This window comes from Carassius auratus, chromosome 22 (genome assembly GCF_003368295.1).
Source record: "Carassius auratus strain Wakin chromosome 22, ASM336829v1, whole genome shotgun sequence".
NCBI classification, from domain to species: Eukaryota; Metazoa; Chordata; class Actinopteri; order Cypriniformes; family Cyprinidae; genus Carassius; species Carassius auratus.
Window position 1 is genome coordinate 23,420,785 of NC_039264.1, and position 13,982 is coordinate 23,434,766.

General features: G+C 38.8%; 1 protein-coding gene across 1 annotated transcript in view; it reads right to left on the minus strand.

The window, feature by feature from the left end:
- LOC113040070 (potassium/sodium hyperpolarization-activated cyclic nucleotide-gated channel 2-like) overlaps nt 1–13,982 on the minus strand; it is a 29,995-nt gene that overhangs the window by 3,660 nt on the left and 12,353 nt on the right. Inside the window, exons 4-7 of the mRNA XM_026198318.1 lie at nt 11,972–12,190; nt 6,191–6,337; nt 5,869–6,109; nt 1,330–1,494 (exon numbers count right to left, since the gene is read on the minus strand). Coding sequence (XP_026054103.1) covers nt 1,330–1,494; nt 5,869–6,109; nt 6,191–6,337; nt 11,972–12,190 — 772 coding nt within the window. The remainder of the gene's footprint in view (nt 1–1,329; nt 1,495–5,868; nt 6,110–6,190; nt 6,338–11,971; nt 12,191–13,982) is intronic.

Here is a 13,982-nt window from a genome sequence, read left to right on the forward strand (position 1 = left end):
CTAACACTAACTCGCGACAATGGCGCGTGCCTATCACCTGCACCCTGCTGCTAGCAAGACAATTTGCAGTTAAAATGACATCCTTTGCACAGCTCCTGCTGGCAGTGGCAGGGCCCCAACATCGCCTTCAATTTCTCTCACCTCCGTCTCCAGTACCACATACAAATAACGCTTAGAACTACCACTCGTGGTTTGAGCTTGCAATTTCACCAAGCTGTCTTCCACAGCTACGTGCTGCATATCACGCAAAGTGTGGCACAAATTTATGGCATCCATCATGTTTAGATCTGAGATTTTGTCACGTTGGATATAGCTGTTCAGTTTGCCATTCTAAAACCCAGGAGAATGAGCATTTTTAGCATTATTAGTATTTTCGTGTGGGGAATAAATCAGAATTTATATGTATGAATAAAGTTAGACATTATACGAAGAGGCTTTTACTTTCTGTTGTACAACATAACACCATACATTAAAGGTGACTTTTGAAACCATTGTGAGCTAACGAGGTGTATTGCTATTATGAAGCAACTTATATATTTTTAAGCACAATTATGATTTCAAATTTCACAATTCAAGTATGAATGATTTTTCAATTCTGTTTTAAGAACAAAAAAGGAAAATCTCTTCAAGTAACCTTATTTCAGAACATATTTATGTAAAAACCCATAGGAAATTCCTGAGGGAACCATGGCTAATTAGCCTTATGCTAAGCCTACAAATTGACGTCATGACTGAACCTCTCTATTTCCATAGTAAATAAACAACTGAGACACTTCTGATGTTCTTAAAAGCAACAGCCAACACTGAGGTTGCAGCAGGTCACTGAATGTGAGACTGTGGGAGAGGATGCTCTTCTGCAAAGCATCTGTGGTCTGAACTCCTCCGTAAGCTGAACTGATCATTTATGGAATCTGGCTGCCATGGCAACAGCGGCGAGTGGGGTGGCTCTATGGCCGATATGTAAACAACTGAGGGGGTCATTTGACAGGGAGTGACATCAGCAGCACACTGACCTTGGGAGATAAGGAAAGAGGATGCTGAGAGGGGTGAGAAGGGCAGGTGGCCTGCCTCTCTTGGCAAATTATGTGTTTATGTGCTCAGGACACAAGCCAAAGATGGCACAACAATCGTGTTGAAGACAAACAAAATTTGGAGGGGACTCAAATCTGTGCCACAGATGTGACCAGTGGATATCCAAACACATGGATTCTGGGCTGTGTACCAGTAATACCTCTAACACAAGTAAACACACCTTCACAAAATTCACTGGGGGAGTACTATAGTATAACCATGGTTCTTATAAGCACAATGCTACTCTAGGCGACTTACCTATCCGATCAAGGCGGTCAATGGCTACTGTCTCAAATGCTCTCCTCATCATTGGATACTCCTCCAGTACTTCATTGAAGTTGTCCACAGAGAGCGAGTATAGTCGGCAGTAGGTGTCCGCCCTCACACTGGCGGTTCGTCTTCCACGGGTCAACAGGCAGATCTCTGAAAATGAACGGGACATATCATGGTTGTGGGTCTCGAATATGTCTCGATATGGTTTTATTTGGGTCTTTAGTACTTGTCAAGCCGGGAGTAGAGCTAAGACCAGCAAACCACCGAAAACTTGCTGTACGTGGTGCTGTATCTTCTTTTATTAAGATTTAATATTATGATAGGACAGTTTAGAGCTGACAGGAAGGGAAGTGTGAGAGAGAGAGAGAGAGAGAGAGAGAGAGAGAGCGGCGCTCGATCGGGAAAGGTTGGGATTTAACTCGGGACACCTGTAGCGCAACAGTATGTCAGCACTCTGTCCATATGGCTGTTGGCACCGACAAGCTGTACCGTCTTAAACCAACCTAATGGTTTATTGGTCTTGGTTGGTTTTAGATAGGCCTTCGGTACTTGTCAAGCTGGGTGACCAACTAAGACCAGTGAAAAAAAAAAATTGATTGTTTTCTCATTTTAGCTGGTTTCCCAGCCAAGTCAGGCTAGACCGGATTATTATTATTATTGATTTGAGTGGTTTCTGGTACTGGTTGGTTGGGAGACCAGCTGAACACCAACTTGGCCATGATAGCAGACCAAGTTCAATCACACAACATTGGTTTAAGCAGCTTTTCTTCAGAAACATTGGTCTAAGGTACTGTTTAGCTGGTTTGGCTGGTTGGCCAGCTGCTCTCCTAGTCTGAGCAGTGGTTAAAGGCCAAAAGAAACCTTTAAAACCATCCAAAAAGCTCAACCATGTGTTCTTTTTGGAATGTTGAAACAGATAATCAAAACATCACTGGAACTAATGTTCTCTTGTGAACAGTATCCCACAAATCAACAGAATAGTCATCATAATTACGTTTTCTGGCTTTTCTCTTTCTTTTTAAAAGAACGTTTTTAAATTTTACCACCCGTGGAGCTGAAACCTGAAAATGTAACCGTAGAGGACCTGTCAGTTTGCTTTGTCTCCTGACTATGTCAAACTCAGCATTATGAAGAGGACAGATCCTGTCACTGACTGAAAAGGCTCTATCTACACACACACAGTCGAAAGGATGCTCAGCATTTGGGACCTGCCCAGTTGAAAATGTGGCCACACTTCAAAGTGAATGTTGGCACAGCTCACTCTCATTGAAGTAGCTGTGGCCCTCATCCCTATAGAGTGGATAAAACTCCACTGAGGATTCAAGTGGATGTTGCCCTGTCATAAAAAAATCAATAAAGCTTTAATTCTGGGTAACGTGTGAATCTTAATAAGGACCTTTGAGATAAAGACTTAATATTCTGTTCCTTAAACAGTTGTGTAGTTAATAATGCTGAATTTGTAGTCCTATTTGGCTGTTTTCCAGAACTGTCAACTTTTAAACAGAATAAAGTTTTATAAAGAGAGGCGTCCTAGATTTGCATGGCAGCAGGGATTGAAAAGCATTTGATTCTTCTGTGATTCAGTCAGCATGACTCCATTACAACACACCACACTACAGTGTAGAACAGCAGCACTTTGAAAGGTGAATTTTCCACATTGTTCGCTGCAGGGTTTTCCGAACACTGTGATGGACATTTATTAATATTCATGTACTGGTAAATCAAAGTGGGCTTTTATCATACCACAAAAGTCAAATTTCTTTTGTAGGCAAATTTATGTATTCTATTGCTTTTACAATTATTTGAAAATGTTTTGTAAAATAGATGAACAAGATAATTTTACTGTTAATAAACTATTGATGGGCTTTTTTTATGTATTCAATCTACGTGTTTATTTTTTTAAGATTAAATTAATATGTTTTGTGTTCTTTTTTGCACTGGGTATTGTATTTCATTAAAATGTGTAGAATTTAAATAAGTAATTTTGTCTGTTTTGCATTTTCCTCTAGTGCTCCAGCTGTTGGTGCAGCTCATTGCGTCTTTGAAGTTTTTTTTTTTCCTTTGTTTTTGGAAAGCACACACAGCTTCTTGTTAAATACTGCATGTGAAATTCTTTCAAATTCTAGGGCTCAAAAACTGATTAATACATGAATTGTGTACTAACAAGGGCACTGGTTTGAAAGCTTAATTGATTGAACGATACAACTGAACTGGAACCTATGCACTTTCAAAAAAGTCAGATTTTACCTCTAATAATAACCCTGCGAAAAACAGCAGTCTGCCAAAAATCACATTTTCACAACATGCCCAGTTTCGGTTGACATATCCCAACGTGCAAAACTGAGCTGTCGGATCTGTGATGAAGTGCCTCCCTTACCACAAGTGTGGAGATCAAATTTAGCTCCAGTTTACAATGATTACATTAACAACATTTAATATCACAAACCTCCCTGTATTTCATGCCGCTAAATAAAACGGGTAAAACAATGAACTGAAAGTGCTTGCTACTGAGGATATTCACATATAACTTTAGACGCTGACTACATATACCTACATGCTCTGTTCAGTGTATGATATATAAAGCTCCGCCAAGGAGATTAATGATGATTTCTCATTTCCATATGCTGTTAAGAACCATGTGCTTAATGTATCCATGTTCCACTCTTACAAACGTAGCCAAATGCGGTTTTAAAAGTCGTGTGGTAACTGAAATTGATTCCGGTATGTAGCATGTACAATGGCTTATGCTATTAACCGAATCAAATGGCCATGCTATTTTCATGGTAACATAAAGTCATAAGAGACTTTGTTTCTATATGTGTTTTTACAATGGTTGACGGGTGTAATTTGATGCAAATTGTAATAATATACAAAAAAAATGCTGTCGTCTGAAAATGAATTCAATTGCATGGACAAAAGCATGCTTCAAAATATATGTTATCTTAATATATGTGGATGACCTATCCCTTTAAGCTCTTAACATGTAAAAAAAGCATTGCATTTGAATACTAGGAACAGAGTGTGGGCTTTTTTATTTACTGTAGCATGTTAAAAAGCAGAGACGCTGTGATCAGTATAGAACACCAAATCAGTCTGGGATCATGAATAAGCCCCTCTCATTCATGCATTGTAAAAGGTACAGTGTAATTGTTTTTGGCGAGGGAATCTCTGTATTCGTCATTATAAATTGCTCTGCCATTGCTGTTCTGCTCCACTAATTAGGTGTTATTAATTGGCCACATTTGTTCTTTATCTGTGGCCCTCCTTCAGTGCCTCTGGCTCCTGGTATATTCGCAGCCTCGATGAACTCTGCTCCTTGCCGTTCCCAGACCATGCCCTAAAGACTCTGGAAAAAGCACTGACTCTTTTCTGGATCACCAACGCAAGCCCCTCGAAGGGGGCAGCATCTTAAATGGGACAAAGCTTGCTCGAGGGAGAAACTAAGGAGTCATGTTCAAATGTCAGTGGTATTTATCACTGTATTCCAGTGCAAGTGAGCTGTTAGGGTTTTAGATGGAGCAATGATATGATTTTAAAGCATTTAAAATTTTTTTTCTTCTTCTTCTTTTTTACGCCTTTAGTTTGAACACAAATCAGTGAAGGCTTTTTATCTTTATCAAAAATAGTAAAGGAATGTGAACAATTAGAAATTCTAATTGGGACTTTTAAAGCATCATTTAGTTATGGGACCTTTACTTTGAAATTGCATTCAAATATATTCTAACAACAGTTTAAAACATACCTTTATTGCAATATGATGCGTTTGTTATGATAACGAGTGATTTAATTGAAGTGATTTTAGAATTTTCTTTGATTAGGAAATGTTAAAATGTAATATTATGATAATCAAGTATAATAGTAAAACTCATACTTTTATATTTTATTATTACAGTTGTCCTACAATCAAATTGTATGTTTGTTTTGTTTTTTTTATATACATAATTTTGTCTTTAACCGAATTATACCATAATTTTGTCCGATTAACCGAATCAAATGGCCATGCTAATTTCATGCTATTGGGTCTTTTACTTTGAAGTTGCATTTTAATATGCATTACCAAAATGTCACAACAGTTGGGAAATGTAACCTTACAAAAAATTTACCTTGGAAAAACATATGGCTGCAAGTAAATTACAATGTTATTGGAGTATGATTAAGTTTGTTATGGTAATTTGAATATAATGAGGAGTTTAGTTAATTCCTATGATTTTTATTGTTTATTATCCAGGACAGGTATAACTAGGTCAACTCAAATTCCTAAAGGGCTTTTTGTTCCTTAAAATCTGAATTTTCATTCATTTTTTTAATTTAATGTTCTTCGGTGGTACTTTAGTGTTTTTTCTTCTTTTTTTTTTCTTTTTTTTTTTGTGGTGACCTTTATTTTGATATATGCGCTAACAGGATGTCAAAACACAACAGTTTAACTTTGCACAGCTCATCCACTCGGCTGTATGTAGTGATATTGTGATATGTTCAAACTGATATGTTTCTTTATTAATAGGATGTTCTTTCTATGTTTCTTACCCCCAAAGTAGGAGCCATCAGAGAGCTTCATGCCAATATTCCCCTTGGTCAGTACACTGACTACACCATGCTGAATGAAGTACATCTTCTTGCCGATGGTTCCTTCACGAACGATGTAATCTCTTGGTTGGAAGACCTCAAAGCGGAGTTTAGTTAACATTGCTGTCACAAAGTTGGGATCTGCGTTGGCGAAGAGCGGCATGGACGCCACCAGCTTCCGGCAGTTAAAGTTGACAATTTCCTGGAAATGCAGAAGTCAGTTTACTGTCAGTTTTGAAGGCAGGTTATCAGTTGTGTATCGTTTTCTGCTGCTTAATGGTACCTCTCGTAACGGCTCGTTCAGTTCTTCCAAAATGCTTTCCTCATCGAACATCTTGCCCTGGTATCTATGCTCATAGTAATCATGGATCTTCTGCCGGAAGTCAGCCGGAAGTTTGTGGAAAGACATGTACTGCTCAACTTGCTTATACTGAGAACAAAAAAAGGACACAGGAAAATGATGTTAAGCTGACATTTCAGGACACAATTTTGACCCAAATTTTCAACCACCAACATGTGGGTTGCCCATTTGAATCCTACGTGGCCTCTTTTGTGGAGACGTGATATTTTGAAAGGGATCACTACATACAGATTAAAGAGTAAATGATAATATGATGTTCTCAAAGCAGGAAGAGTATGATGAAACGGATGATAAGCTCTATTCATAGCACAGTAGTTAACCTTTTCTGCATCAATGTCTGTCACTGTTGTGAAGGCTTTCTGGTTTATGTTACAGGAATATAGAGTACATTTATTGCATTAAATGGTTTTGGCCATGTATGGTGTGTAGAAATTAGATTACATGAAACAAATGATATATTTATGGATGATTCATAAGCATATCATTGATTCTTAAAACAAAGACCTACTGCAGAACAGCCATTAGTTTTTCATTAACAACATTTATACTCTAGAACTAATGAGAGACGGTCTCTAGAATATTTTTAACACACGCTCCATATGATTAGATGATTTTCATGATTTGTTTGTCTTCCAAAATTTATACGTAATGTAGATGAAAATATATCTTGAACTAACTTAAGAAAAAACATTACTTTTGTGTCCTGCAAAAAGGAAGAGGGTTGTTTTATTACATTTTCTGTCACAACTCGTCTATCTATTAGATATAAAGATACGCAATGGTTATTTTGACGTCTTGTCACTGAAGCAGTCAAGATCACATACCATCAAACACTTATTACCAAGAAATGATGCTATTTACAGTATGGGGTGTGTTAAATTTGAACCTTATTTCAAAAGCAATGTTAAAGGTGAGACGTCTCCTGTGACCTCTCAGACCTCATATTCCAACATAACCCAACTATAGCAGGTCAAGTGCACACCAGGATAAGGACGTGGAGGAAGGGTGATGCACCTTGGTGACCTCCCAGCTGGATGGATGGTGTTGGTAGGAAAAAGCATGTGGATAATGACTGTCTGTATGTGCGCGGTGACATATGCTCTGCTTGACAAGCCTTGGGTCGATCCTCAGGCTACTAACAGGGTGCAGTCTGTTGCACTTGTTAGTGACAGGTGCTGTCTGTTTTACAGGCCATCGTATGGAGGGATTCTGTAAGTATTTTTGCTAATTACTGGTGTTTGCGAAAGAAAGAATCACAGTAACGCTTGGTCATATTTATGGCTTGGGAGTTTTAAAACACTTTCAATTATATTTGGACCCCACTGACTTTCAATAGATGGAAGAAAGTAAGCCATACAGATTTGGAATGACACTAGGGTGAGTAAATGACTACAATATGCATTTGTGAGTGAACTATACTATAAAAAAAGGTGTTGAACTTCCTGCGTGAATGCAAAAAACCATAGCGGTGCCTTAACAAATAAACATTTTCTTCCCAATATGTAAAGAACAGTTATCTTCTCCATTTTGTTTTTAATCAGAGAACCCAGGCAATCTAGAGTCATCCCAAAATGTTGGCGATAAACTCAGTTTAGCTGAAAGACCTCAAGTGGCTGTACCTTTGTCAGATTAGTGAAAAGTGGTTGAGAAAAAGAAAAGACATCCACCAGTAGACCTCCACACAGTTTTCATGACATTTGCGGCATATTCTTCAACAGATCTGACAAAAAGTTCCACAAAAAAAACTAAGTTTTTTCATTCTTGAATGATCTGATAAGATAATAATGAATATATTCTGTAGATAACATTGATAGTCGTGAAATGAGACAAATGACATCGCTTATCCTCGAGAACATGCCTCATAATAAAGCTTACAATTCCTGTCAGATACAGACAGGCGTTATATACAGCAGACGTGGCATGTGTGTGTTAGCATGCACACTGTTACTCATCGTCCCTTTGGCAGTGGGTGGGGAATCATGGGAAGTTCGGTGACTGACTTCAATTAGCTCAGAGTGGAAATCCCTCTCATAAACCCATTTCATGAAAACCTTTTGTTTCGGTAATCCAGCCCAAATCCTAATCTAATTCAATCTTAATTAATTATGATTGGATAAGGGGTTGATACAATCACACACAACCCAAAGAAACAACTATGTATTTCTTTCTGCATGTATTAATAGTACAATGCTAACTGTAACAGACAAGAAAAACTGGGAATAAGACACCTCTGTAATGAGCCTAATTTAAATACAAAGGAAGTATGCTGTCACTGAAAACATGAATTCATTTAAATACTGAAGTTTTAAAATGCAATAGTGGTGCAAATCCTTAGTAATTTCGCCCAGACTGTCTAACATTGACAAAAACCATGATTAAACACTCAATATCATGAAAAAGTATCACAAACCCCTGCGTTTACATGCACACCAACATTTAGCCACCTCCAAATAACAGTGCCTGCTTGTCTCGTCAAGCTCAGCAAACTCTGTAATTTACGCTTTGTCCCTTTCGATCAAGAAAGTCTATTTTCTTCGCCGTTTGATTCATTCAATCAGCCTTGAAGTAAGACAGGGTGTTAAGCTGAAACGTGAAGACAATTACTTGGACCTTGTCGCCATCACTGTTTGAGTCTATACTGCCAAGGTCTGTGTATTAGCACTGAAAACACTTCAGAAAAAGTTCTAATTGCACCAGGTCTCAAACTGAGTCTATAGCTCAGGAAACTGTTTATACTCAAATACTCAGCTTTTTTTCTTCTCTCTTGAACTTTCTTTGACTAAGCTTCCCTGGTCTATCAGTCCGGATAGAATGAAAGAAGCAAGAATATAAGGTAGGCAGAAAAGTAGAAAGTTATGGGGCTGTAACAAAACAGAGTTAGCATTAGCTTAGCGTCAAGATAAGATACACATCTGGTGACCTACACTAAACCTCTGGACAGGTAGATGATCAGATTAACCTGTGTAAGCTTCCTAACAGACGTAATCAAAGAAGTGATGCAATGTTGCATAATATAGTAGACATAATCAACTTTGTCCTTCCAATATGAATGAATTGAAATATACTGGTATCAAAATCCTTTCAGGGACAGTTGAACTGAAAAACAAATTGTACTTTCATAGCTCACTCAATGTTGTTTACTTGCAATGTACAATGTACAGAATTCCTTCTAACCCAAGCTATTTTACAAATCGCACAGCTCCAGTAACCACAAGGAAAACAAGCTATTAATTATGAACTCAATGTTAGCACACGTGCTAACTGCATGAGATCCTATTTTCCACATTTTCAAGCAATCCACAGTTTTTTTTTTTCAACAGGACAGCCAGTTTATCTTCTGTCAGTGACATAAAGGGATGATATATTTCCCATGACCACCTGCCAAAGCATCAAAGTCATTGTAGTCACCAAGGAGGGGGGATGAAAGCCTAAGTCCTATGTACCATATATCAAGCTTTCATTCCATATGGCCATTGAGTTCATCAGTAGATACTCTTGTACCATAAATATCCAATGGCAACTAGGATTATGGTTGGATTATGGTTAATAACCAACGTGATGCGAGACCCCTATAACCCTGTAGTCCACAGCCTTACACATAGATCAGAACCACTTACAATGGTAAGGTGGTAATTCTTCTGTGTATTGTTGGCAAAAAGACAAAGAACTGTAATATATTATTCAAACGGTTTCCATACATGACGCTACCAACAGTCGATATGTTTTCTTGTGTACAGTTTATGCTGTGATAAAGTTTCGTACATTCTGATCTAAGCAGAGACCACAGTGTGTAATGGTCGATTGATACAGCTCGATCTGTACATCTCAGCAGGCCTGTACATACAACCACAATTCCCTGGGGTGGAGCAATGTCGAGAGTTGACAGAAAATGATCTGAGACTTGTGTTGTTCTAGAGGCCGGACCTAAACAGGTGTTTGAAAGTCAATGTGTAGCAATGTAATGCTTGTTACATAATGGCTAATGTCCTGTTCATCTGCCGTTGTCTGGCAATCCATTGGTTTCCACATAGTAGGGGAGATGGACATGTGATGGGACGATGGGGGATCTACACAGTGACATTGTGCTGTTTGTTCATCAGGTTGCAAAAGGAAATGTTTTTGTCTGTAAAGAAGGGATTCCCAACTACACTCAAAGATTTTGATAGCCAAACTTCTGCTAAACTTTCTTTCCTATGCTTTTTGCAATGGCTTTTCTGCGTAAATGCATACCTGCTATTCTAGACATGCAAAAACTCGTGACCATAACAGCAATCCACTTCTTCCTTTCCACTGGTGAGATACCCTTGATCTAAACAGTGCTCAAAAATCATCAACTTTTAATGTGGAGTTTGGCACAAAGGAACATCATTACATGTTTATTTTAAATCATGAGGGCAAAACCAGCTTCCTATGCAAAGAATGGCTTTTGTTGATATCTTTAGAACGTTCTACTCCCCTGCTGCCGTAGTTGCTCTGTTATCTGATGGAAAGCAGCTCTGTTGCTAGTGATTAATGAAGAGGAAAGTCTGCCGCCTGAGGCGAGATTTGATGAGCTCCACCGAAAGTCCCTTTGGGATTCTCCACATTACATCATTCCTTCAAATGTTGTCATAATATATGTATGTTTAGAGTAGAATTATGCTCTTAATAAAGACTAGCAGGATTAGCTTTAAATACATTTTAGTACTTTTAGATGTGCTCTATATATGTAGTGAAACACTTGTTCACATACTATTTGATGTGCAGAAATAACTACAAGTAAAGCATTTGTAGGTGGACTTTCCATATTTTGTAAAATTTTCAGCTTAACCAATGACCTGAGCGAACTTTTAGCAAACAAAGGAAGACATGAGTTGTGCCAGAAAGACTGGTAGGACAGATCTGTTTCAGAAGTCTTCACCCTCCTCCAGGAGACCCACTTCAACTCTAATCGAACACACCTGATCCAGTTCTTTAGGATTGCTTAAAAATTACAGGCAGGTGTATTGAAGCAGGTTGGAAATGAATTTTGCAGGACAGTGGGTCTTCGGGGGCATGGTGAAAGACCTCTGCTCTATTTAAAAAAAACTGATTTTGATTGCTGATCAACTTTAAGATATGTTTAATTCAGTTCTGTCCAACTAACTGCTGTGCCCCATTTTCTGTAGAAACTTCTGACCCTTTTATCTGACTTGTCTATGTCACTGTCATATATAAGAATATGAATGTCTTTTTACTAAGGTGGGTATCCAATTTCTTTGAAATAGAGTATCCCAAAACATTCTTTTCTTTTAAAGCACATGGCAATAACAAAATGATTATCTCTTTCTGGAGAAAAAGGAGGTTGCAGAAAGGATCTGCTCAATGGAAACAGTGCATATTAAGAAGTTTGTGACAAAATTGTTTGTGACGACAAGACACGGGTCGCAGGCTAGAACTGCAGGTGTAAACAAGCACCAGATGCCGTGATTAGGAATCAAAGAAGACCAAATTACACCAGTGGGAGGGACTGACAACTGATTAGATGAGAGGGAGACCAGATTGCGGAGAATACCCAGAATCCTCAGCCGTAGGGATTGATGGCCTGAGCAGTTTCATCCTCTCAAACAGACGATAGGTACCGACTTTGATCTGGCAAGATCAAACAAACGGTGACACATAAGAAGGTCATCTGCAGGTGTTTCAGTGTGTGTGTGTGTTGTGTGTTTGGGCCTTAGTACCCACCTTCTCCTGGTACTGGCGCCGGGAAGAGTCCAGCGACTGTATGAGGGCGGTAGCGTGGCCAATGAACATGGCGTAGCAGGTGGCTCCCACGATCATACTCAGCATGGTCAACCAGATATCAGACATACTCTCAGGGGCCTGGCGTCCGTACCCAATACACAGCATATGGCTCATGGCCTTGAACAAGGCAAAGGAGTACAGCTCGCTCCAGGAGTCGTTCTGCAAATTGGGATGTGAGAAATTGATAAACAGAAAAAGAAAGAGAGACTTTGATTACTTCATCTGCACTAGATATATCAAAAAGTCAAAATCTTGGCTCAGGAGGGGCACACCTCTACAAACCCCTATCAAGGGCATCTTGCCAAGTACTTTGGATAGCTACGTGCACCATGGACCTGTGATAGATTCATTATTCCATCAATCTGTCTGTAATTTAATGGGACCGTGATGTTGATTGTTCAGTCGGGCTCTTGTTATAATGTCTTTGCTCCCCTTGCAAGTATCTGCATAAGACCTCAGCTGCTACGATAAGGTGGCTCGTCTTTCTTCATAAGTGAATGATTTTTCAGGATTGACCTGATTGGTCCCTGTGAATTGTGGATAACCTGATTTGCATTCACTTCGAGCAGGGTTTAGACTAGGCTATGAAAAATCCCAAATCAAAGTCAAGGAGACCACGGTTGACTATGAATGACAAAGCAGGGGGAAGAGTTGGAGGTGGAAATGGAAAACGAGGCTGATGGGTAATCAGTGGAATTACTTTGTGGAGATAAGTCGAGAAGTGGCTTACTAGGGTTGGGATGGAGGAAGCCTCTGTTGAGGCCAGGACACACCTGGCTGCTATCACCAACTGACAGGTTGGGTGCAAAGACAGGCTACAGTGCACACGGAGTCCAAGTGTCATGGAGAAATAAGAAATATAAATGTGTTCCCAGACTCAACTACACAGTCCCGAGGCAAAAAAAAAAAAATGTGTTGCTGGAACCCCAACAATCCTGTCAAGTGTAGATGCAAACAAGACAGAGACGACATCTTCTGGAATCTAACCCTTTATTTGAGTAAACACAAGGCTTGGCAGTGTAGAAACCATGCAGTGTGGGCAGTGTGTCAGGGAGATTTGTTTGCTTAGTTCATGTCTGCTTTCCATCTTCTTTACATATCTGCCTTACAAGACTTCCAGGCATACCCTGAGCAACAATTTTCTTCTGGGTTATCTGGAACGTCTTAGTAAGCACAGAGACAAACAATTAAACATTGAATGAACACAAACTGCTTAAATTCTACATTATATATTTGAACCCTCCTGACAAATGCATGGAAAAGAAACAAATGTAATTAACAGTTCTTTTGTTGATATTCATTCTTAAATGGATCAGAGTCACAGCTTCCACTGTGAGACTGATTTCTCTGTCTTTTTTTATTTCTACATGAACACCACCAAGCTGCAAACACAAAGAATCACTTAGCGGTGCCATACTTCTCAGAGAGGAGTATGCAAATTAATGCAATGAAAGATATTGCATAGCCTCAAAACATTATGTGGATAAACAGACATTCACAAATTATTTCCTAAGAGAAAATGTTTAATGCTGCATAATCAGTTTTAGCAGACATGCATTGTACCACTGCTAGCATGATTTCGAATGAGCTACTGTAAATGAAAGATTAGCACACATTAGAGTATATCTGGTTGAGCAACTGTGTTTTGGTTATATTTGCCAAACTAGGGCCCGTAGTGCACATTTAACCTAGTGTTACCCCCACTGACGAGACTTAGCTGCTAAGTTGATTTAGCCGAGCTTGACTAGTACATTAGTCTCTCATTACTGTGGAGCTTTATTTATTATTTTTTGAGATGTATGAGCATAGGATTGTGTCATGTCTTCAATCAGCCGAGGGAAACATGACTGAATTGTAATTATCTTAAACACTAATTGGCAATAATTAACTGCAATGCAAAAGGTTTCCTTTGGCATTGCTTATCTAGTATTTCTATGTGTAAGAGTAAAGA